The sequence below is a fragment of the Pararge aegeria genome, chromosome 16 (genome assembly GCF_905163445.1).
Source record: "Pararge aegeria chromosome 16, ilParAegt1.1, whole genome shotgun sequence".
NCBI classification, from domain to species: Eukaryota; Metazoa; Arthropoda; class Insecta; order Lepidoptera; family Nymphalidae; genus Pararge; species Pararge aegeria.
This window is the reverse complement of record NC_053195.1, coordinates 10,527,855-10,553,858: the sequence shown is the minus strand read 5'-3', so window position 1 is coordinate 10,553,858 and position 26,004 is coordinate 10,527,855. Positions and strand designations below refer to the sequence as shown.

The window sequence follows — 26,004 nt, the reverse complement described above, 5'->3', positions numbered from 1 at the left end:
CCATAACGAATAATGTATCTACCTACGCATCAAAAGGGGCTATATTCGGATTATTTGATTGGATTAGGTATTAGTGTTAACTTTTTTTAAATATTTATAAATGACCGAACAGATGGCCAACCTGATAAGTGAAATATAGCCTACAAATACAAAAAACACTTCGCACTGCACACAAACACTGCCTTTTATTACAGCGGCAAACGCGTCCTTCAGCGATGCTGCTCGGCGGCAGAAATAAACATGGTGGTAGTACTTCCGGGCCGAGCTCTGACTCCAAAAGCTCTACTACTGCTAAGACTTCTATTGCACTGCTGTTTTTTTAGAGTAATAATTGACGGACCAAACCGATGGCCCACCTGATGTTAAGTGGAAAACCATCGCCTATAAACAGCCTTCACAGGGCATGCAAGGAGCACGTCCTGCAACATGCCGCCCTTTGTCCATCAATTTGAGGCGAAGCTGTTAAGCCTCAGGTGCCAGTAAATACACCGGCAACCACGCCCTTCAGACCAGAACACAGCATTGCAACAATGCTGCTTAGCGGCAAAAATACCTAAGCATGGCGATAGTACTTCCCCGGACGAGCTCTTTCACAAAAAGCTGTTACGGGTTTATTTATTAAATTCAACATCAAGTTACCATAATATTTCTTTATTGTACTAATTACAAATTAATTACAAACTAAACCTATGTCTATCTTATAAGTAATGTAAAACTAATTAATTGGACGCCAGGAGAGTATTCGCTCCAGGCTGGGAACTCTGCCAAAACCGGTGGACCTCGGCTAGCGGATCTCAGGGTCTCACGTATTTATTGAATCATGGTTAAAAGGGGCATATCTTCAAGCCCCTTTTGGAGAACACGAACTTAAAACAGTGTTAGGTATGTGCTCATTGCAAAATTATAACAATCCTTATTACTTGATACTACAAAATGGCCACAAACAATGCACGACCTGTACGAATGTACCTTATATGCACGACCTGTCTCATTAGACAGCTGATCGCTAAATGACCGTGACCCCTCTCCACCTCCACTAAACGGGAGAATTAAAAAGGAAAAATAAAAATATAAAAAGTTCATACAAAGCGTCAGGATTCGAACTCAGATGCCGCGATATATGGTTGCGCCGCCCGAGCACTGCGCTGTCGGCTGCTCTGACGAGACGCGTGAAAATGTTGAATCAACACTGCTAAACATAATGAATAGGTACCAGAGGTAATTCATTATAAAGCACTAAAAATTGCTTGCGAATGATGCTACTTGTACTACTATGTCGGTAACTGATACTCTAAGGATGCAAGAAAACACGTGTTAGTTTATGTTAATAGCTGTGATATCATATCTGATAAAGTCTAGTTTCTGATGCATGCGCAAAGCGCCATCGCGGATTTCCTCCAACTAATGCATGCCTCGCGAGTTTTCGCGATTAGTCAGCCAGCATTGATAATCGCGATGGTACCAGGTACCTGTCTGACAATGTTGTGGTACCTACGTGTTTTGAATGGATCACATAACGCCCACGTGCTAAAACTTACCTGGAATATTACTCATTGAACACATAATCGACGTCTTTAGAATGCTTCAAATTGTGACGGATATTGATATCACTCTATATTCATTCGATATTGGTACCGCAAATTTAGTAATATTGTAATAATTAATTACGCTAAACTTGAAGGTATTAAGACATGTCATAAGCCCTCCCCGTAATCGGTGTCTACGCGGCATCGTACCGAAGCTCTTAAACACTTGGCAGTACGTCGTTACCTTTAATCAAAACACATACCACCTTTACTAAAATGGCATAACGTGGGAATAGTTATGCAGTTGCATTACGATTTCAGTCATGCCATGTTAACAAATACTTTCGTCTGGTGGGAGGCTTTGGCTGTGGCTAGTTAACACCCTACCGCCAGAGACGTGCCGCTAAGCGAATTTGTATCGGTGCGATTTCGCGTCGAAATTTTATGGGTATGACTACAATACTCCCTAACTGGTTAGCCCGCTGCCGTCTTAGACTGATCACTTAGCACCAGGTGAGATTGCAGTCAAGGGCTAACTTGTAGTGTAATAAAAAAAAATAAGGTCCATAAAGTCCCAAATTAACCCGCAATTCGAATTCGAAATGTCGATCATGCCGGAGATCAACTACTGTCACTATTAGTCTAGACAAATGAAATAAATGAACTATCACACACTACAGCAATGGTAGGAAAATGACAAATTAAACATTAAAAATTTGTACACTTAGAAAGTTTTACCAAATACTCCCGGAGTCGGTGTTGGTGACAGATAATGATACGAGTATTGAGCTGATTTTCAATTTAGCCATCGGTCCCGGTTATAACTCACACGTAATAATAAATAGCCGTTAAATCCCGCCATTGGAACTGAGGAGTCCAAATTCTGAATTCTATGATGAAATTTATAGCACTGTGAATGAAAAAATCATACTGTTAGGTTTCGCACGTATACTGAAAAACCTATGCTCGCACATCTGTGGTGGAAGGAGACATTAAGCACGTAACTATATTCTCAGTAGATTTCTAATCAGAACACCAAGCTCTTAGCCAATTTTGAAACATATTTCTCTTAATCGACTCTTAACAGTAAACCGCTCAACGCTCTTCAAAGAAACGTGAATTACGTCTTTCCCGCTCTCTGCGGGAAGGACGTAATTCACGAACCACAACCTCAAGTAAAACTTCCTTATCTACCTTATCAAAACCGGAAACGGACTCTCGACCATACATCAAAGAAATTGAGTAAGTGAGGAGTACTTTTAACCAACTTTCAAAGAGGTCCTAAATAAAGTTCTAAAGCTTTATTTATTTATTTGTTAAAAAATACTGATAACAAAAATAAATTTATGAAGTAAAAAAAGGAAAGCTTTCTATTACTACATACATAGCTTTTAACAATTTTTATTAATTCTATATATAGTATATTATTAATTCTATATATAGTATACTAGCTGTTGCCCGCGACTTCGTCTGCGTTTGATTTTGTTTTTTAATGTAGCATTAAATTTAGTTGTAGATGTAAATTTTTAATGGTTAAGTTATGGTGTAAAATCGTCAAACACTCATCCCCTCTCCCAAAGGAACTGAGCTTAATGTCGGGATACAAAGTATCCTATATTACTTGTAAAACTTCCAAGATTATGTGTACAAACTTTCATGAGGATCGGTTAAGTAGTTTTTGCGTGAAAGCGTAACAAACAAACTTACATTGACATTTATATTATTAGTAGGGAAGTAGGGATAGTAGGGACGGGGAAGTAGGGATTTAAAAAAATCTGTTATTTATTTTTGTCAACTAATTCCATAATACTTTTAGTTTTCTTTTTTAAAGAACACACAATATGGACTTTTTTTTTACAGGAACATGGTGCTCCAAATTAATGAAATGTCACAGCACTTTTTAAAAAATAAACTTGATTTAATAACGTACTTTTTTAATATTAAATCTCTATGTCTATTAAAGCTACCTTTGTCTGGTTTGGTTTTACCTTTGGCTTCAGCCGTGGCTAGTTATCACCTTACAACGACGTGCGTGTGTGTTAAATATAACTACCTTACTCCCTAACAGGTTAGCCCGCTATTATCTTATACTGCATCATTTCTCACAACCAGGTGATATTGCAGTCAAGGGCTAACTTGTAGTGTAATAAAAAAAAACACTTGAAAAGTTCCCACAAGAAGCTAGCCTGTAAGTCTCATACAACCAGGTCGCAATTGCCTTCATTTTCTAGGCATTACTCACCCATTCGCATAACTACCAAACGTGTCAAGGGCAATACCTGCACCTAACAGATCTGTGCCCTTAGAATGAGATTTTCACGATCGCAATCGCGGAATCACTCATCGAAACACTATAACGTAAAAGTAAAATGGACTTTATCCACCCAGTTTTAAAGCTTACGTCATTGTACACTTCTAAAGCGAGCGCTCGTAGCGGATCGTAAGGGAACACAAATTAGTAGCACAGGCGAATTCGAATAGTTTGGCGATCTCCCTGGCGTCGTCGGATTAGTTGGGGGCAATTGTCCCAAGCAGGGGCAATTTAGGTATTCATAATTTCCGAATTTTCTCCGGTCTGTTCTAATGGGAGGCTTTGGCCGTGTCTAGATACCACACCACCGACAAACAAATGCTGTGTCGCCAAGTGATTTGGCGTACCATAACAATGCCGCGTGGAAACGGATTAAGGGGGGTTTTGTTTTAATATGACTGCCATACCATTAACAGCCTAGCCAGCTACCATTTAAGGTTAGGTATTAGATAACCCATTAAGTATGACGGCTAAAGAGTGATTATTACGACAGACGTGCGTTTCATCATCATCATCAACAGCCTATTACAGTCCACTGCTGGAATAAAGGCCTCTCCTACCGGGAGGATTTGCCCATAATCACCACGCTGGGCTGACGGGTTGGTGATCGCAGAAGATGGTAGGTACTAGTAACACTGAGAACGCTGCTGCCCGTTCTTTTTTACATAGTCCCTTAATCGCCTCGTACGACACCCGCAGGAAGAAAAGGGGTGGTGACTTTTGTATTCTGATTTGCCGTCACCACACGGAGCGGCGTGCGTTTGCTATAATTTTATTATCATTGAATATTATTATTTTATTGTTATTGTTGTTGTCATATAAATTTATCTCATTGTATTTTAATTATTGGGTATATTTTACCTTTCAATGAAGATTATTACTTATTATTTAAGTCTGCATCAACAAGTACATGATGAGATTGCTGTCAACAGCTAAATTGTAGCATAATAAAAATTAAATCAAATATGTAGACATTAAAAGACATGGTGATCGTTTAATTTCGTGGTTTTTCGATATTCGAAAAGTCGCTAGTGTTCAAATGTCGTACTTCGAGTACTGATTATAATAAGTACTATTACTGAATATTTTATACAATCGACTCATTGAATTCCGCGAAAAATTATGCATATCACAAGAACTGGTAAGACTTAAGCATTATGAGTCACTGGCCTCACAATATTATTAGTAACAGTTTTTCCTGCAATCGTTAATTTGGTATACCTCCATACCTATAGAGAATAGACAAATGAGGTCATTGATATAATATACATATAGTACTAGAATTTACGACTGGCGCCATCATAAAAGGAAGGTTTTTCCATGAATAACAACGCATGCAAATAGGTATTTTTAAAGTTAAACGGATGGCGACCTTTGACAAGATAAATTTTAGTAGCCACCTACATACCAATGTGAGAATTTCATTATTTCAGTTTATAAAAGCGGACTTTATGCGTTGGTTACTCTGAATCACATTTAATCCTTGTAATTTATCTTGTGAGAGTTTAAATTCTTTCCTATGTTTCGAATGGGACCTTTTTCTGCCAAGTTATTATGGTATGGCCATCCGTTAATGATTAATTTTGTATGCGAATTTACAAATTATTATTTTTAATACTCTACAAGGATAGCCCTAGACTACCATCTTACCTGGTGGTAAGCGCAGTGGCGTGCATAGTGGCGTGCATGCACAGGGTAAACAGATGATATAAAATTAAGAAAATCTCCAGTACGAGATATAAAAAACTTAAGGATAGTCATTGTAAGAGTTATAAAAAGCCAATAAAAGGTAAGCAATGGTGTAGCCAGAGATAATAACGGGCTAATCTGTTAGGTTTCTACGGGGCATCATGCTGGAACGCTTAATCACTGGGCGGCACTTATTTACCAGCCGAAGAATCTTACCAGATCAGATGACAGAAAATATCGAGCAAAAATGTGACTACCACTACCAGGGATTGATTCCGGGAAAACCACAATGCTAACTACTGCACCAGGGAGGTCGAATCGGAAAAGTTATAAACGTTTTTGACAATATCTAATTCAAAGTTACCTTTTAAAGACATTATTATAACAGCGATGAAGTAATTGCATTCCAATAAAATCGTTTATAACTGCATTTATTTATACATTAGCTTTTCCTACGTATATTGTTGTGCAATTTTGCCTTAAAAGGCAAGGATTAGCGGCTGATAATGGCTTGTAACCTAACAGGCAATTAAATCGAGTATGACGCGATTGTTAGTGACGCAAAGTATGTAGGTAAAACTGACGTGGCCCACCGCGCGCGGCGCCTACAAATACTAATAAATACAAATAATAAATGATAGATTGAATTTAATCTAACTTGTCAGAGTTATGTGCGTTTTTATTTTAAGCAAATAAATTCACTTACAAATACTAAATTACACTTGCTTTAACGGTGCTTGCTTTAACATTAAATTCATAATTCGTTTAAAGGAAATTGCATACAATTCTACAATAAACTACCAATTGACATCTTGGAGATGTCTCTTAAAAAGTTCAAAGTTTGTATTAAACGTAAGCTTGTAGAAAAGTCCTATTATAGTACAAAGGACTACGTTATCGATAAAAAAGCTTAATGGACTAACCAGGTTGCTCTTCTAATAATTTTAAATGACATTGTGAGATGGTGATAACAAAAAAAAAACACCCGGCCAAGTGTTGTGGGCTTCTTCTTAGACCAGGACGAGTTTGGAACCTTCGTAGCTTTAGTTTTAAGTTTACGAATGTGGTTATCGCCATCATCTCACTACCGTGTAATTCTTATGTACGCATAGGCGGCACCTTTGCCACCTATGGGCCTACTTGAATAAAGATATTTTTGACTTAGACTTTGGTGAAGAACATTGGGAACCTGTATGCCTGAGAGTTGTTCATTATGTCCTCTAGCGTGCATAGAGGGTATTGCATAGAGTGCATAGAGGAGATTTTCTTCACTGAGATTTCGCCACTGCTCAAGGGCGTGTGAAGTCTACCATTCCGCACTTAGCCAGCGTGGTGGACTACAGCCTAAACCCTATCTCATTCTGAGAGGAGACCCGTGCCTTATAGTGATGGCTGGTAATATATTGATGATGATCCTTGAGAGATGAGCATAAAAAGGATAGCACTACTAAACATAATCGGCTAAACTAAGATTTTGGATTCGTTGATTTATTAATTTCGGGCATTGGTAGTTTACTAGGCACATCAGAAACGTAATTGACAGCACGCGCTAATCCGACAGAAAAGTAACACAAAGCAACAATGTAGCGTGCTGTCGTGTTCCAAATACCAACGCCACCAGTTTACCTTTCACAGTAAGCTGTTACAGCTGGCAATAAAAGAACTTTTGACTTACTCATAGTCGTAAGAGAAACAATCTGTTTGTCTATTCTAAGACAAATATTTCGAGTGACTTGCATACATTTTGATAATTGGCTTCGTAACAATTTCCGAAACCTATTCAAAAAGGATTCAAATACTAAAAAACAAGAACCTGAAACTAGAAAACTATTTTTCTGCAGCTCGGATTTTCTTAGAAATTGGATGCACAACAAAATTAATTGCAAATAACCTCCGGCTAATCTTTATATATATATTTCTTGTGTGCGTGTGTATGTCACTGAACTCCTCCTGAACGGCTGGACCGATTTGAATGAACTTTTCGGTATGCGTTTGGGTGGCACCCTGGATGGTTTAGATTCAAAAATCAGCCCGACAGATGGCGCTAGTTTGATATATATAAATAGGATCATCACCATGCTCAAGCTTAGTAACCAGTAAAACCTTTATCAATTTCATTGAAGATTATCCAATACAATAGTACAAATATACCTCATCATCATCATCATCACATCAACCTATTATCGGCCCACTACAGAGCACGGGTCTCGGGTCGGGTCTTAAAGGTGCGTGCTGGGGTTCGAACTTGGCCCACCGAAAGTGAAGTCGAGCTCCTACCCAATGCGCTATCACCGCTTCGCAGATTTACTAAAAACCCAATGAAATTTCCACATCCGACCCCAGAACCAAACCAGCGACCTTGTGATGCACAGTTGAACATGCAAATCACGAAACCAATGATATAGTTCCCAATAAGTTTAACTCAAGTCGGCGCATTATGCATTCAGCGTATGATGTAGGTATAGTAAGAAATAGTGAATGAAAATCAGACGGGCATGAGTCATTAGTGGCCGGAGTGTCCGTACGCGGGCGCACAGGAAATCATAAAAGAAACGCATCTAGAACGCGCATCTTCCGGTGCGTTTCCGGCACGGCACCGCTTTCGCCAAATATCCTTAGCTTTATGGCTATCCGTTTACTGAACTCTCCTATTTCGGGCGCGGGATGTGCCTTGATGGATGGATGGAATGGAATTGTGTTGGCTCACTCAGGTTTTATTTTCTTGTATTTTGCTCTTCTATGTTGATTCTTAATTATTCTTTATTGGATGGAAAGAAACTAGTTTTCGGAAGTCGTTGGTAAACCTAAACTTATGTGGTTGTATACGTTCCAAATTGAATACGTCATCATTATCTAAGGCGGCGAATTTCTACTCTTAATCTAAGGCCCACAAGTTGCGAAAGTTTGAGGAAGGATTGTGGTTGCTCACAAGTTGGACGGAAAAGTGCACGCTACCGCAGACGCAGCCATGACGCGTTGGTTAATGTTTTATCCTTGTCTTTAGGTATAAAAATAAGGTACCAGAATTCTTTTCAGAATCACTTCCGATATTTACTAGCATCTACTTATTACCTATCCATGCTGTTATTTTTTACTCACAGCGAATTGCCATCTGCTGATATGATGAATAATTATAATATAGCGTGTCGGCCTTTAGATTAATTGTTTAAAGGGTTATCGACTATTACGTAGTTCTATTTATGCCAGGATTGACGGTTTAATAAGCTCAGTTTTATATAATGAATGTGATAGCAAATAAGTAGAAAGTAATCCGATAAATTCTAGAGATCGAATTGTGACATAAATGTGCCCTCACCTCAGGCAAAGGACATGAACAAGGACATGATCGTAGATCTCTTGTAAAAAATGTATTCTTATGCCAAGCGAATCTTTGATAGTCGCGATCATCCAGCGTTACTAGCACTGCGTTTTTCAGATGCGAGATTAATCTAGATATGTGCCAGCCTAATCCTACTTAAGCTTCGCAACTCAATGATCTATATAGATATGTCCTTTGAGATTTGATTACGCAGAGATAATTCGAGAATAGCTTTCTCTTTCGCCCGTTGAGTGTTTCTGAGCTTAATTATGGGGTCCATAGCTCTGTGACAAAGGTGAAATTTCATCCCGGAACCTCGTCAAACATCTCTAACAAATTCTGACAAATTCATGAAAAAATCAAGTCGGTACGTACGTAGAAAAGAAGTAAAATTAATCGTTAATTTAAGGCATTTACTCTAGCATTATTATGATTAAAAAGTGAACACGCAACTTCATTGAGAAAACACAATCAATTCATAAATAATAAAAAGCGTCAATATACAATCGAGAGTAGAAAGTGCGGCAAAGAATTCGTTATGAAATAGCATGAAAAGGTATTGTTTGTGGTGGAAGGAGAGAAAAGGAAAAAAAATTAAAAAGTAAACAGTTGCGCATTCCATCGGCTAGTGCACGTGGTACATTCCAATGGGGTCATGCACCACACGGTGGGCGCGTGCGTAAAAACAAGTGCAACGCTCGTGAATCCGGCCAGCCGTCCGCCGCCCGCGCGTTCTGCGCGATCCTAAGCTCTTAACTTAGTAATGAGCTGATCTAAGCCTTCGTTTTATTCATATTATTAATGCCAAGCAGATTATCCCATCAGATGTCTCTTTCTCTCTCGGGTCGTTCCTTCATCACTGAAGATCGTGGTCCTGGTGAGATCTCAACTTCGCGTTGGTAAACTGTCTCCATCGGCTTCTGTTGGAGGCCATTTTGGCGATTTGATAGAAGCGGTCTGAATTTGATTTTTTCAATGTCCCCAACAAGATGGTTTGCCCATCTTGTTGGGGACCGGCCTCTAGGTCTTTTGCCTTCGGTGTTGCCCGTAACTATATTTTTTTCCAGGCTATCATTCCCCCGCCGCATTATGTGCCCGAAATACGAAAGCAAACGTTGGTAACATATAGAGGAAAGTCGAACTAACTCCCTAACTCCTAGCTGCGCCAGGATAGACACATTTGTGCGCTTGGCTATCAGATGTAACTATCAAAAATTCGCCTATATCAGACATGCAAGTGTGACTTTTATTTAATGATCCAAAGACCCCAACACAAGAAACACGTCCTACAACGTGCCACCTTGCATCCATCATCCTGAGGTTTACGTGTTAAGCATCATCATCAACCCATTACTCTCAATTTCTTGAAATAAAAACGCATATAACTTCGAAAAGTTAAGGTGCGTGCCGGGGATCGAACTCGATCCACCCGAAAGGAAAGCTGAAATCTTACCCACTAGGCTATCACCGTGTTTAGGACCACGTGCCTGTAATTACGACGACACCACGCCCATTAGACCGGAACACAACAGTGCTGCTAGGCGACAGAAATAACGATAGCGGCAGTGGCGGATTTGTAGTCCTAGCCGCTCTAGGCCCCAGGCTGTGTGCTACCCCTTTCTCAGCAACATCGTTATAGACTAGATACTTAATTGTCCAGTAAAATTTACCATCAGTGTTTTTTTTCGCACGATTTGCCGCCCTTAATATCTGGCCACACTAGGCCCGGGCTTACTGGGTCTTAACTTACTGGCGGTTTACCCTAAGGGGCAAATCCACCACTGGATAGCGGTAATGCTTACCTGGACGCACTCTGTCTCAACTACTACTTTGCTTCTTCATACTATACCTCTCCATTAAATAAAGGTCAGCAGTCAGTTTTTAAACTTCTTTGTCCATCTATGGCTACGTGGAAACGGTCACCATTCGTTTTGACTCCAACTCGTAGCCAGGATTTCTCCTTGCAATTCCTAGCACCTACTTCTTGTGTCGCCAATTATGGCCTAGGTAGGATCTCACACTGCATTTTGGCAAGGACTTCCGCGTTAGATATATTAGCCTTAGCAATTATCTATATTCTCTAACAGATATTTACAAATCGCTTTAATTAAATCGATTATGGTATTAATGAAATCGACTGCGACGCAATTAATATTACATGCTGGGTAAACAAGCTTAATTAAGGTAAAAAAATAAACTACTTGGCATTTTAAATACATTACAATTAAAGAAACATGAAAATAAAATACTATCGATTACAATAAAATGCAAGTGGTGTAACTTGCGCAAATCTAAATGCTTACTGTATTCGGTAAATAAAATACATTTTTTTATTTAACTAGCTTACGGTACGGTTTTTAGTATACCTTGGCCTTAACACAATTATACAAACCTAAGACTTAAAAAGAATTTGAAATTGATACATGTGTTAAAATTTTAAGTTTATAAAGTTGAACTATAGAGGAAAATTTTGAATTTTCATGTTTAAAAGAAATTTGCACCTTGCAAGAAGCTTATTCACCGTAGTATGTGGGAATGAATTACACGGACCAACGTAGGCTAGGCAGATCAATAACTGAGGTAATCGAGTAATTAATCGTAATATTACATTAAGGTCGGGTAATTCATTATTTCCAACACGCAGAACATCTGCTTAGTAGCTTGCTAATGTGAACTATTAAGTCCGTACAAAGAAGACTCGATTGTATATGAAAAAAATTTAAGCGCGTTTAATAAATAAAGTTATGTTATGGTTCAGAAGAATATTAGTAGCTTTGAACAAAGTAGATTTTATTATTATGAAAAGCTTTTAATTTTAATATCTCCACTCTCTACTCATCCGTATACACCTGTATACGGATGCCTACGCATCCGTATACATCTAAGGTTGAGATATAGCTTACCGTATTTTACGGTTGAGAAGGCCCTTAAGAATACTCTTAAATGATATGGTGAGATGGTGATAACAAAAAAAAACAACCGGCTATGTTTGTTGTGGGCTTTTTCTTCGACAAGGACGCATTTCGAACCCTCGTAGTTTTAGTTTTAAGATTACGAATATGGTTACCGCCATCATGTCAGTACCGTGTAATTCTCATGCAATGTCAATTCGCATCAAAAGAGCCACCTATGGGCCATATTTTTGACTATGACTTTGACTTTGACTTATTCTTGTGTCTTAGAAATAGGACGACAAAATGGTAGAGATAATTATCTCGCGCGCGTAATTTATTTATTAATATTAATTTATAATTTGCAAATTATAAATTAATAATTCGATTTTAATTAATATTTTGAGGTTCAACTATTATAAAAGCAGCATTGAGTTGATCTTCGATCCCTGGATGCAGGGATTCTATAATCCCTGCGAAAAAATCACTGACCAGCGTCATCCTTGGGTTAATATGATGGGGATTGTTAAAAAAATACAATAAATCGAAATAAGATTAGGTAATTGTGTAAGTAATTGCGTAAACCAATCGTAACCGCGTCAGACGAATAAATAAAGTGCTAATCACTGCTATCTCTACTGCATCGGTTATGGTTTTGTTGAGACGCAAGCTCGCGATGCACGTTAATTGGAATTGAAGAAACCAACACGCTAAAAGAAACTGCACCTTCTCAACACAGTTTAGGGTTTAAAGTCGTGTAAATGACCGCTGGTAAATATGTTCACTCGACTCTTGGCGAATTTTTCTAAGTTTCTTGGAACTTTACACCAAATTTTTAATTTGAAACGGGAAAATGTTATAACTTTAAGTTTCTTGCATTACGCATTGTTATGTAAGTAATTAAAAGGGTGCATAAAAATTAGTTTTTTTTAATTATTTACTATGGCAATACAACATAAGTCTAAATTTGGCAACTTAATATTGAATTAGGAGTTAAGTTTATGCCATTAATATCATCATAATATGTTTCGGATGCCAAAATCTTCAAATTAATTTAAATGTAGAAGGAACTTTTTGTTAAAAGTTTTCTCTATATTACATGAGAAAAGCCACAAACCTATTTTGTAAGTTTCTTGGCATGATTTCAATTTCTCAATTCGTGAAACTTAAATCTACAAACAAAGGCAATACTTTTGATTCGCCTTGCGAGATTTAAAACATGCTTTCCATTGTTAGAAGTGTATATGTGTAACTGCATTAGGCGGGCAGGCATTCCATCCTGGGAAAGCGGCAGAAAGTTCGGCATGCGAGGGTCGGAGGCTCCGGAGGAATGTGGCCGGGCCTCCCCCCTCTCCGCCGGCCTGCTGGGCTCCCAGCATTTATTCCACTTTGTTGCTTAACTCATATCTAAATGTGCGCGGAATTTCAGACTCCATACTTTATTATTGCTTGTTTAATACATACACATTTTAAGATAGACACTGTACACTATTGAAAATCAGGAATACTTTTAACCATAGATATTGACAAATTTACACGAATTTACGAAGACAGTGTTGGATAGATTCTTTTATAATACTGCAGTATCTGTAAATATGATGCAATCGTGTTTTTTTTTTAGAATTAACACTGTTTTATTTGGATATAGTACTAAGAGATGGGATAAAAAGTCGAGCTATTAAAACATCTGTAAAATAAACTAAATGAGAAGGTCTTTAACTAAATTTTTATACATTCTCTTATATTTGAAACCATTAATTTATTTGAAAGAGCTTTACTACAGCTTTATCTGCTTACCTATGATGCGGAACTTGATAATGTAATAGAATATAAAAGATTTAATCTCACGTGGGCATTCTATTCCAAAATAATAACAATAATTCTGAATAAAATTGTTGCAACAGATAGACATCCAGACAGCCGCACCGCACCTAATGATATAATAAGAGTTTCTGGTGTGGTTACCAAAAATTAAGATACGAGGTAAGTATCTTAATTTTTCTGTAATTTTTCACCCATTGAACATAAGTAGATTGTTTGGTGTGGGGTATAAGGATTGAAGAAATTATAAATTACACCACACAGATTCTCCTGCTTTTCGCGGAGTATAGCAAATTAAGCTTAATTTTGATAATATATCATGGATTTCCGCAAAGTAACGCCTGCTTCTATCCAATATCCAATATCCAATATAAGTAGATTTATCTTCTTATACCTATTCAATGGGCGTTAAGACTAAAATCACGTATTGCGATTCCAAAAAGAAAATCACGGGTACCACAAACAAAACACAAAAACAAATTACTCCCTAAAACTTCCAACGCCGGCATCGGCGAGAAGGCGCAATATAAAATGGACAAAACGGCTCCGAAACCCCTAGAAGGAGCGAACACCGACACATTCCCGGGGCCCCGAATCGTAAATTACACGAACGCGATCGGCGCCGGCGCCGGGAGGAGCGCTTGTTACGATATTTGAACAAATTCCCGGCGGTGTTAATCTGCATAATAACAGCGGCGGACACAAAGCGGTTGCCGACACCCATTATACTCGGGCGCCACCCTGCGCTCCTCGAGCGATCGACCACCTCCGGCTCGGCGCTGCCACTTATGTACATGGGCGCGGAGGCCTGCGACGCTACATCATCCTCCCTGTATCACAATGAATAACTGCTATAAAACGCGTCTCTACCATCATTAACTGTATCAAAAAAGGACGGCTATAGTGAGGTGATATGTATTTTACTTGCCTCGCAAAGGTCTCGATTTTGTTGCTTGGTCGGACCAGTTCAGCAAGCGATGTTTTAAATAATTTAAGGTGTGTTTTCCTACTGGGGCATTTCATCGCTCATAATAGTGATTATTTTTTCAAATTTATCGAAATGACTTGTTACATTTACGAATAAATGTTTTAAATCATAATGTATCTACTGTTATAAATAAATCTAATTGACTGATCGGCAAAGACACGCGATTAAAGGTTAATTAGGGTGCATTACTATTGTGTGCAGATAAATAATAAGGGTATAGAATTTAATCAAAAGGTCACTCACTCGCTAATGCTTTACAAGGTTGAGCTACCTTGGTTAACTTTATTAACTGATCTTTATGAGCCCCTTGTCCTACTGGGAGGTTTCATAGCATCATCATGTCATCCAGTGAGCCGTAAAACCATGGGAAAATTCCATTACCATAGCTTGAAGAAAAAAATACAGGCTTAATCTTACATCTTTCGCCACTGCATCATGCTATGTCAACCTAACTACAAGCTCTTACGCTTAAGTTTGAAAAACCACTCATACTAATAAAGCCATCTTTGCTTCCAAACTCTATTTACCTACTGACTTTCTTTTTGCACGACTCATGATGCGAAGCATCAGAGAGTGCTTTACGATCGAAAAATTTTTTTCGCCTCATTTCGGCGGCTATGTTTATTATTATAGCCTTGTTAGTTCACGGAATCAAGATATTTTGCATACTATTGTCGAGATAATTTAATGGAGATTAATTCCATACTTTTAAAAAATTTATTTACTGCAATAGAATTGGAAAAAAACACCAAAATAGGTCAAAAAAATTTCCTGTCCGTCATGTGTGAAACCCGAAAACACAAACTTGTGAAAAAATTCATTATTTCAGTTAATTTTTAAAAAACAAATTCTAATCGACGATTGTAGGTCACTAAAAGCGAATGATTAACTTAAACACTTAAAGCGATTACTTTCCTAGTACAGCTGTTTTAAATAATTTTTTTTTTTTCAATATTTTTTTATTGTTTCAGTGTGTTTTGTTGCAATAAAGTGATTCTATCTAAAACTATACAATTACTATCAGGTAACATTATGAGCAAATTAAATAATGATAAGAGGTGATTTTTACACTCATTGGGTACCTGGCTACTACAATCACAACCGCTAATATAACCTTGCAATAGGAGTAATAAAAAGTATTGTTACGAGTATCTATTTAAAGGAGGTTGCAATTATTTGTATAATAAGAGAGGGCGATCTGCATAACAAGCTCGAACAAAGGAATTGCTGCTTGCTATCTTAACGCCGCCGTTACCCGGAGCGATGATGCGATCAACACAGATTTGGATTAGCGGTGTCTTTTGTGCTTTTAACTTCTTTTCCTGCGGCTGTGCGCTCATCCATTTGAATTCTGAAGTTTTTTTATCCCACTTTACTTCAATAAGCATCGAGTTTCTGAACCAATCCAGTCCTCTCCTCTCTATTCTAAAATATGCAGTCCCATAACATTTATTTATAGCTGGTTAGATTCATATTACAAAAATGTAACGTTCAGCAATTTAATTCATTCTGTATTTAATCTGTTCACTCAAAGACAGTATTTTGATGGTGGGACAAGGGGATAAAAAAAAATCTTGTACGTTTTGGGACAACGTGCAGTCTATTATAGAATTCCAAGGGAAAACTACGGGGGGCTTTATGCATGTCCAACTCATAAAGTTCCGAGAAAACATTGTTTAGTGACAGGGTGTTTTATTGGCTACTATTTTTATAGAATTCTCACAGAATTAGAGGTGCGGCGTATTTAAATAAGCAATAATGGCATGATACTGAAATTTTGTGAAGCAGATTAGCTGTTGGTGTTCTCAAAGTTGACGGCAGTTTTGTGAAATGAAACGTGAATGTGATAGTGTTGACAGAAGAATTCTACTAATATTCGTTTTAGTTTTTTAGAGCATGAGGGTGGAATGACTTTCTCTAATTCCGGAAAGTTATAGGCCGATGCGTGAACCTACCATTTTTTAACTCAATTCAAAAAGGAGGAGTTGCTCGATTCTTCTGTATTTTTATTCTATCTTTTACGTTTGTTACTATAATTTAATCGAATCTGAAAGTTATTTTTTTTGTTTGAAACGGTGTTATTCCCGAATGGTCAATAACTTTAGCTCTGATTCTTTGTAAATCGAGGGAACTCTTCAAATATTATGGCCACGCTTATAGAAATTTGGGTACTTTTTATAGACACTTGTGCATTTTCTTCCGGAGAGCACTAAGACAACTTGACATGTACCAGTTACCTATTCAACATTGTAGACGGAATAATAAATACCGGATTTATTCTTATTTATTTTTTGGCTCAACAATATTCCACTTTACAGCATTTAAAACACAAAATATCGCGCATTTTGTCCGCCAATCGTTGACATATTGATTCCAAAAATAACAGTCTATTACAAAGAGCGACACATGGGCGGCTTGCGGATCTCCTTTCGTATGTAGCATAAATAGATACAATGTAACATCAGGAAATGCCAACTATGCGTAACATTATTGTGCGAGTCGGAAAGAGTCAAGGAATGTCGTCGGGTCACTTGCATTCATATCTAAAATAAGTTCACATCAATAATTTTTATATTTCCTAATTTTACCACTCTAATCAAGCGCCTTTGTAAAAATGTAATATACGTTACCTATAATATCATAGGAAGAGGGATTCTGCGTGAAAACGGTATTTATACACGATTATCAGATTGTTGACTGTGAAATTAGTAAAATAAATGCTGATCCCTTAAAGCAAATGTTAAAGGCCTGAAAATTTAGGAACAGCTAAAATTATTATTATATATGTGACTTAAACTAGAGGTGACATAACATTTTATGTTTCGAAAGCGTCTGATGGGTATCGCGAAGTCGCAAAAATTTTTCTTAGACATTTTGATAGTAAAGTGGCTATATTAAACAGTAATGAAAGAAAATGATGATTTGGGTGATTTGGATTCCGTACATGCGATGAGGATTTTTACATTCAACAGTCTTCTGTATAGCTTTAGAACTCTGTTTAAAACCTCCTTACTTTGAGGGCGTAAACTAAAATAGAACGAAAATGCGTTTTGACGTGACGTCTTATAAATTGGTTTGCCGGGTGACACTTCAAGAAACTGCGTTACGCTCCGCTCACGTTATGCGCTCACAATGAGAGCGAGTAAGAGGCACGCGTCCCTTCCACTCGGGCATGGTTAGCCCGCCTAAGAGCGAGAGAGACAGACATAAAAAGTGAAAGGCACGCGTCCCTTTGTAGTAAACGCTGTTTCATTGTACGCAAATGTATTGCAAGTTCATCATCATCATCATCATCACATCAACCGATAGACGTCCACTGCTGGACATAGGTCTTTCATTAGAGACGCAACGCGACCATGAGGTAAGATAGGAAGGTATTAAGGAAGGAGATCCGTTCTACCTTTGTATAGATTACTAAAATAAGACGAGGCACAGAATTCTTTGTTTCGAAAGCGTCTGATGGGTTTCGCGAAGTGGCAATATTTTACTGTTATGAATAGGTATTCTGGGGGCACCCACGCGGCGGTATAGACGACGCGACAAATCGTCAAGGTTGACTTCAATGCTACGGCGCGCCGGATTTTTCAGTGAAATAGTTTCACCGAGCGTCGGCGGTGACGGCAACGTCTGCCCCGGCGCGGGTCGATGCCCCCGCCCGCCACGCGATTTGGCTCCACTCGTCGCCGCCCAGTGTTGCCAATTTGGCATTTTTATAGCTAAATCTAAACTAAAAAAAGTCTGTATGTTCTTTACTCCTACATGCCACAATGCCTGAGCCTGTTTAGTTTAAATTTGGAATCGCCATCACAAGTAATATCAATGGTGTATTAGACACGATTGATGAATTCCTTAATGATATGCTTGGAAGCAGGCCATTCCGCTCTCATCTCTCAAAAAAACAGAAAAATTCCAAAGATTGTTAAACTATAAAATGATGGTAGAAAAGAGCAATCTGCTGAGTTTCTTGCCAGCTCTTCTCAGTGGCATCTGCCTTCCGAACCTGTGGTAGAGTCACTACAAACAGACTGACTTGACGTTTTAAAAGTACTTATAAACTAGGCCTGAATTTTGAATTTAAATAGACATTCCACTTTTGGGCTCAGGCTACTCTCATAGGACTGTTGTAGGAAATATAGAGAAATAGAGCATTGATCTACCACGCAGACCTTAGAAATTAGGAAAAAGAAGAGGAGAATAGACTGCTGGTGGTACTTATTTTTATAATACATACATGCGAATAACCACGCAGATACAATACGGTTTAGCGAAGCGAGTGATAACCGGGATAGATGGCTTAATGTGCTCGCGGACAGCGGCTAGGCGCGTGAGTGTATTGTTTAACACAAATTTCCTATCTCCAATAACACGTGTTTGGCATAGCAGACTGACCATTTTTAATACATAAGATCCAGAATTTGATAAAAAGTTCCAAAATTTAAGATTAAAAGTTTCAAATTAGTGTTATTTGTTAGATGAAATATCAACTTTAGACTAGTTCTGTTTCAGCTTGATTGACAATTGCTTAATTAAGATAATATATTTATTCAAATCCATGGATGGTTAGGTTACTTAGATCTGGTCACGCTGCAATCATTTATTTGTTACATTGATATTTCTATTCTGACACTGACATTTCTTTGCTCACCTAACCATAGATTGTTTGCTGTTAGTCAACTTCAAAGAGTGCATAATTATTTCTTAATAATTAACTTTTCCAGAATTAATTTTTAACTGGTAATTTAAATTATTGTTCGTCATTTTGTTTTATCCTAAAGTTTTACAATAAAATATATTCTTTCTTTAATTATACGCGCACGAAATCGCGAGTGTACTAACATATTATTACATTGCATCCATGTTTATTACTGTTATTTTATAAATCCGTGAGAACCGTTTGTTTTCCGGGAATAAAAAGTAGTATATGTTACTCTCTGCCATTTCAACTGACTAAGCCAAAAATCTAGTCGATTAGTTACTAATTAGGAAGTAAAGTAAGGACAAACAAACAAACACACTTTCTTTTATTAGTATGGTATTTTAATCGTTTCATTTATCGACAGTGTTAACAAGTTAGGTGAATCTATTTGGGGTATTTCTTCGTTAATCGTTCGTTGGCACTGTTAAATATAGTTATTTTTTTCCGCATGTAATGTGTCAACTTTAATCAGGGCTGGGACGGCACGTTAAACGTTTCATAATCACGTATTGACAAAATTAACTCTAGCAGTAGGCGTCGGTAACGCCATGCGATGATGTGAACGCAGAAAATAAGCGAACGTTTAACCGAAGCGCCGGGGCTTTCGACCAAGATTTTTTTAACGATTTACACAGTTAAATATCTACACTTTAGAGCCACTGTAATTAACAAATTTAAATTATTCTTTTTCTATTAGAAACTAATTTTATTCTGGAATAAATTAGGCTATTTTTTATTTTGTCTATATTTATGGTATTTTTGAAGCGAGAAAAAGTGCACCCTATCTCGTTAGTCCGAATACGCTGACTAAATGTTCTTTACTAGGGATAAAATATTATTATTTATCTCTTTATTTGTACACCACAACATTAACATATATACCAACATAAACTAAAAAAAGAAACATGATGAAAGAAGTAGAATACAAGAGGCGGCCTTATCGCTTAATGGCGATCTCTGCCAGGCAACCTTAGAAATTAGGAAAAAGAAGAGGAGAATAGACTGCTGGTGGTACTTATTTTTATAATACATACATGCGAATAACTACATACTAATACATCAAATAGTTTACAAAAATACATGAAACATAATATAATTAATAAATATAAAAATAAACTAATATATATAATAAACTAGCTGTTGCCCGCGACTTCGTCTGCGTTTGATTTTGTTTTTAAAGTATTCAGTATCGCTAAGCCTTAAATGAGTATAGTTGTATATACATATAACATGTGACTGTCAATTAATTATAGACAAATAATTTGCAATAAAATAAAATTGTGACTTTACTTAAAGATCTAAGCTATCCTATCTCTTAAGTTGGACCAGACTGCTCACGGTGTGCCAATTTAATTTAAAATCGGTTAAGTAGTTTAGGAGTCCATCGCGGACAAACATCGTGACAGGAGATTTATATATATTAAGATATGTATTTAAATACTTTAAACATACAATTGATATTAACGTGAGAGTGAATACAATATACTTACATATTAATAGACGTCGACAATATAATGGGTTTTAACTGCTAAATGTTTTAAATGGCTTTTTAAATACCGCCAGTGTTTCGGATCGTCGTATGCTCATTGGAAGCGCATTCCACAATTCTCCTTCTTTTACTATTCCGCGCGGTTTATCCAAAAGTTTCTATGGGAACGGGAATTTATACCTGAGTATTTACAATCAAGCTTGATTGTACTGGTCGAAGGATGAAGTTAAACATGAATAAAAATATTGCAAAAACGTGAATAAATTATCTAGTTATACAGTACGTTTCTAATTTAAACATTTAAAAAATCACTTGCTCTGATAGTGAAGAAAAATATCGGGAACCTACATGCCGGTGGGTTTTCTATAGCATTCTCAAAGGCTTGTGAAGTCTACCAATCCGCACTTGGCCAGGGTGGCGGACTGGCCTTACCCTAACCCTTCTAATTCTGAGAGTCCTTTGTACAAAAGCTACGAAGGTCCCATACCGTACTGGTCCAAGAAGAAGCCCACAACAAAGTTCGGATGATGTTCTTTTGTTTACCGATATCACACATAGTAGTTTAAAACTAAGTAGGAATCAATAGTAATAGGTAAGTTAGAACAATTCCTTTTCAAGCTTTTGTTCTATAATCCTTACTGATACTTACATTTCTTTACGCCCTATCTAAGCAACCACTTGATTTTTGGCAAAGAATTAGTTGAAAGTACGAATAGTAACATAGGCTACTTTCTGTCCCAGGGAAACAAACTGTTTTGTCATTCCAGGGTTGCCTGTAAACGATTGCTTGCAGCAATAAGGCCGCATTTGCATGCCCACATTATTTTGATTTTTTTCTTTTTCTTGTTTTTTTGTGTTATCCGTATTATTTTACATTTTGCGTGCAATAAAGTATTTCTGCTTCTTCTTCTGTGCCCACGGGATTTGTAAAAAAAAACATAGTGAAAACAACGTGGGCAGCACTCCCTTATATTTAAAATCATAGGGATTTATCTATAAGCTTACATTTTGCATGTCATCAGCGAAACACTATAACATTCCTTACATAATTCTTTTTAACAGAATACAGATTATTTATAGTCCGCGTAATGGTCCGAAGCGCGACAGTAATGACCGTCTGTCTGCGTTATAAAAGTGAAATTTTACACGTGACGGTGTAACAATTTGACAACGTTTGATGATTAATTATTTCACTGATCTGGTTCATTTTTAAACAAAATTTAATACTTTTAATATATTTGCCACCAATCCGCACTAGGCCAGCGTTGTGGACCACGGTTTATACACTTCTCATTGTGGGAGGAGACCCGTGCGCTGTAGCGGACCGGTGATGGGTTGATATGATGATCTGATGAATATATTTGACTTAAACAATCGGATTCATTTTCAAATAATTAAACCAATGAAAATATTATGTACCTATTAGGCACAAGCCACAGAGATATAACGCCTGGAAATTACGTCTTTTCCATTCAAATTTAATTCAAAATGTATGGTTTAAGACATATTAACTGTACAAAACTAATTAACTGTACGTTGGTTGCGTAGAACTGGCGTCTCACAACTTACTGGTGTTTATTGAACCTTTTTTAGTAATGATTGAAGGACCGAGAAGATGACAAATCTGATGGTAAGTGTATCCACTTACTACAGATGGCTATAAACAGAGCAACATCCCGCCAACACAGTTTAAGTATCAAGAGAAATTAAAAAAAACTTTAAGCGGCATTTAAGTTGGCATAAGTCTCATTTTGCGTGTCAAAACGTCTTGATACGGACAACTTCATACTAATTTAATCGATTCCAACTCAAGGCACTGAGATGTAATCTAATTGGAATCCAGTTAGCGGGAAGTCCATAGTGCAACTAGTTTTATCCCGCTCACGCCAACTTATCAATGAAATTCCTGCAACGGCGCCCTCCGGTGCCTCGCGCTCTTTCTGACGTAACAAAATGGCGTCGAGCGAACTCTTAGATTGTAAATTATACCATAATTCTTGAATGCTGCTATTGTTTAAATAGCTTTCATGGGTTATTTTAAATACATAGACAAAGTACTAATCCCTATCATAGCTTTTAGAATATTATATAAGTACTTAACAAACCCATAAACCTGAGTAAATTTAAATTTACCATAATATGTTGGGCAGTAAAAATATTTATTTTAACAGAATTAGTTAATGTTGTATTTTTAAAACCTAAGCTTAGTATCTAAAAACTTACATAAAACGCACGCATAAAACGCATAAAGTCTCTATAATAGAGCTTACAATACTTAAATAAGTATTATTGAAAACACTATATAGCTGCAAAAATTTAAGTTGAATAGAATATTCGATACAAATATATTTTTTTGGTCAGTAAGTATATGAATTCTTTGTTTTTTCTTATAAGTATGACAGTTTCAAAAGGTCCAGTGAAACACCTAGCGCCATCTATTTATGTAACAGTGCGTTAATACAGTCCATAGGAATACTGCTATGTAACGTTTCCAACGCGACCTAGCAGTCAAAGCTTATTTGGATAGCGGTCAGCAGTCGAGAAACTACTTGAGCGAGTGAACAGCAGATGGCGCTGTTAGTAAAAAAACTTTTAACAACTCAGCAACGTTTTTAATTTTAAAACTATTATATAGGTATGAATTGACAATTAAAGCTTATAAACAATTTTAAAAATTATTGTAGATAAAAATAAATTACTTTAATTGCACACGTTACACCAATTTTAGACTAGATGGCGCTTTTTATAATTACTTTGTTTTAAATTCTAAATTACACTGATAAATGGACCACGTTCAACGTGATGATTAAATCAACAAGTCAGTATTTTAAAGACTTATGTATAGATATTATTCATAAGATTAAATCGGCAAGTCTTTTTAGTATGATCTTGATATCATTCGTCAATACTGTAGTCTACAACAAAAACTATTCTGTTGCAATTATTATTACCTGTCTTCTACGCATACAGGATATTTTTTTTCAGTGCAGATATTTTAATATGTCATATATAAACCGAATTTATGAACATATATTTTTTTATTTTCATTTTTAGTAAACGATATAGAAATTAACGGTTACAAAAGATTAGTCCCCGGAAAAGATAATTATGGGCCTCCAATTTAGCTCTCAGCTATTAACTTGCGATTAACGTTCTCGCACTTGGTCTTATTGTCGCAGCGGTAATAAAAATAAAGCATAAGTTCCATAAAATAAAGCATAATAATAACTTAAACAATTAAAATTGTAAAAACCCATTACTTACCTATGCATGCCACGCATTACGATGTATTTTATTTTTATCCACCACAAGTTGGCTCATGACTGCAATCTCACCTGGTGGTAAGTGATGATGCAGCCTGAGATGGTAGTGGCCTATTATTTATTTAGGGAGATATACCTATTACGAGTAGCCATGATTTGCTTATTTTATGCTCGGACATGGTAAAAAAAAAATGTAAAATTTAGTGGAAATATATTCTATTACAGATACCGAATCACTTAAAAAAAAAACAGCAGCAGTGGTTCAAAATTATCCTGTATATACCACAGGTAATGGAATTGATAACTCTCTCTTTTTCCAATAACTATGCTTAATTTTAAATTACATTAATAAATGTATATTTTTGGTTTTGATTGCAACAACCTGAGAGTGACCATAAAGTTCTAAAAAGGCTCGTGAAGTATATTAGTCCGCATGTTAATCCAAATTTTCATATATCATTCAAATAAATAAGCAACTAACCTGGCACTCTGGAAGGAGGCTTGTGAGGACGAAGCTGCGGCACCGAAGGCAACGCCAACAGCCAGGCCCTCCGGTATGTTGTGGACCGTGATGGCTACCACCAGCAGCATTATCCTTTTCCACTGCGACTGTCGCGCTTCCAGCGTCCGCTGCAAACTGTCGCGGCGGTCGCCTTCGCCACCGTCTGTTTTCTGAAAATTTAACCATTTTATATTTAGAATAAATAAATAGTTATTAAGCCTGTCGTTATTATTATATGAACATATAAACCATGGTTCTTCATCAAGAGCATCCTGATTTTTGCGTTCTGCGCAGTTGCAATTAAAGGCTCGTGGTAACCTGAATTCCTTGATATTATTATCTTCATCATCATCATCATCAGAAGGCTTTCACCGCTTCGTTGATATTATAAAATAATATAGATATAGATAAACACTTTATTGCAAAAATTACAACTTAATAAATTTATACAAGTATTTGTATGCAAAAGCGGTTATTGCCAAAGCAACTTCTTCTATATAACCCTTGGGAAATTAATTTCAGATTGTAAAGGTTAGCGGCGCAATATATTTGATAGCCGGTTGGCGCAGTGGGCAGTGACCCTGCTTTCCGCGTCCAAGGCCGTGGGTTCGATTCCCACATGAACATGAATGTTTTTCAGTGTCTGGGTGTTTATCTGTATATTATAAGTATTTATGCGTATTATATTCATAAAAATATTCATCAGATATCTTAGTACCCATAACACAAGCTACGCTTACTTTGGGACTAGATAGCGATGTGTGTATTGTCGTAGTATATTTTTTTATTTATTTATATTTATTTATTATACGTAGTAGGTATTATAAATGTATTAGGTATATTTTTTATGTATTTTTTTATACGGGTCCACTTGAGCGATATATTTTGTGTTCCCAGTCGTTAATATAGCACTATGATAGGTCGATGGGTACCCTCTGATAAACTCATAAGTTGTTTAATAAAATAACTATAAGCCAAGTTTTCAACTGAGGATTAATTCCATTTATATATAAAAAATATCAAATAATAGGCAAATATAAGAATAAATCGTAAATACAACTAAGGTATCACAAAAATGCAAAGATGAAAAATAAATTGCCAAAGCGAAACAGACTTCTATGTGTTATACATACTTCTATGTGTGTACATTAAAGTACGCTGAGGAAAAAGAAAAATGGATGCGAATTATAAGTCTAAAGCCAAAAAAAAGTATAAAATTATTTAACGATCAGATAAGTTTTATATTTAGGAATGATAATGAACCTCTCCCTCCTATGACAGACTGTCTATCTGAAAGAGTATCTACGTAAAAAAGTAAATTACAAGGACAAAAATTGTTTCAAGCTGTACAAACAAGATTACATATTTTTTGGAAAACATTACTCATATATATTTTATATAGATTTTCACATTTTTATACTTAGCAGCATTTAAGAAAAAGAATTTTAACTATTCCTTTAAGGACAATAAAGAATGATCATAGACTAGCGGTCCCTCGCGACTTCGCCC

The 26,004-nt window shown here is 36.7% G+C and overlaps 1 protein-coding gene and 1 long non-coding RNA gene across 2 annotated transcripts in view; one reads left to right on the top strand and one right to left on the bottom strand.

Annotated features, from left to right (window-relative positions):
• The window catches only part of LOC120630321 (zinc transporter ZIP11), a 100,889-nt gene that overhangs the window by 54,363 nt on the left and 20,522 nt on the right, over positions 1-26,004 (bottom strand). The window contains exon 4 of the mRNA XM_039899515.1: positions 24,475-24,665. Coding sequence (XP_039755449.1) covers positions 24,475-24,665 — 191 coding nt within the window. The remainder of the gene's footprint in view (positions 1-24,474; positions 24,666-26,004) is intronic.
• On the top strand, positions 2,683-3,455 carry LOC120630323. The gene is made up of 2 exons (XR_005659022.1): positions 2,683-2,768; positions 3,387-3,455. It is a non-coding gene; the product is annotated as an uncharacterized LOC120630323 (long non-coding RNA).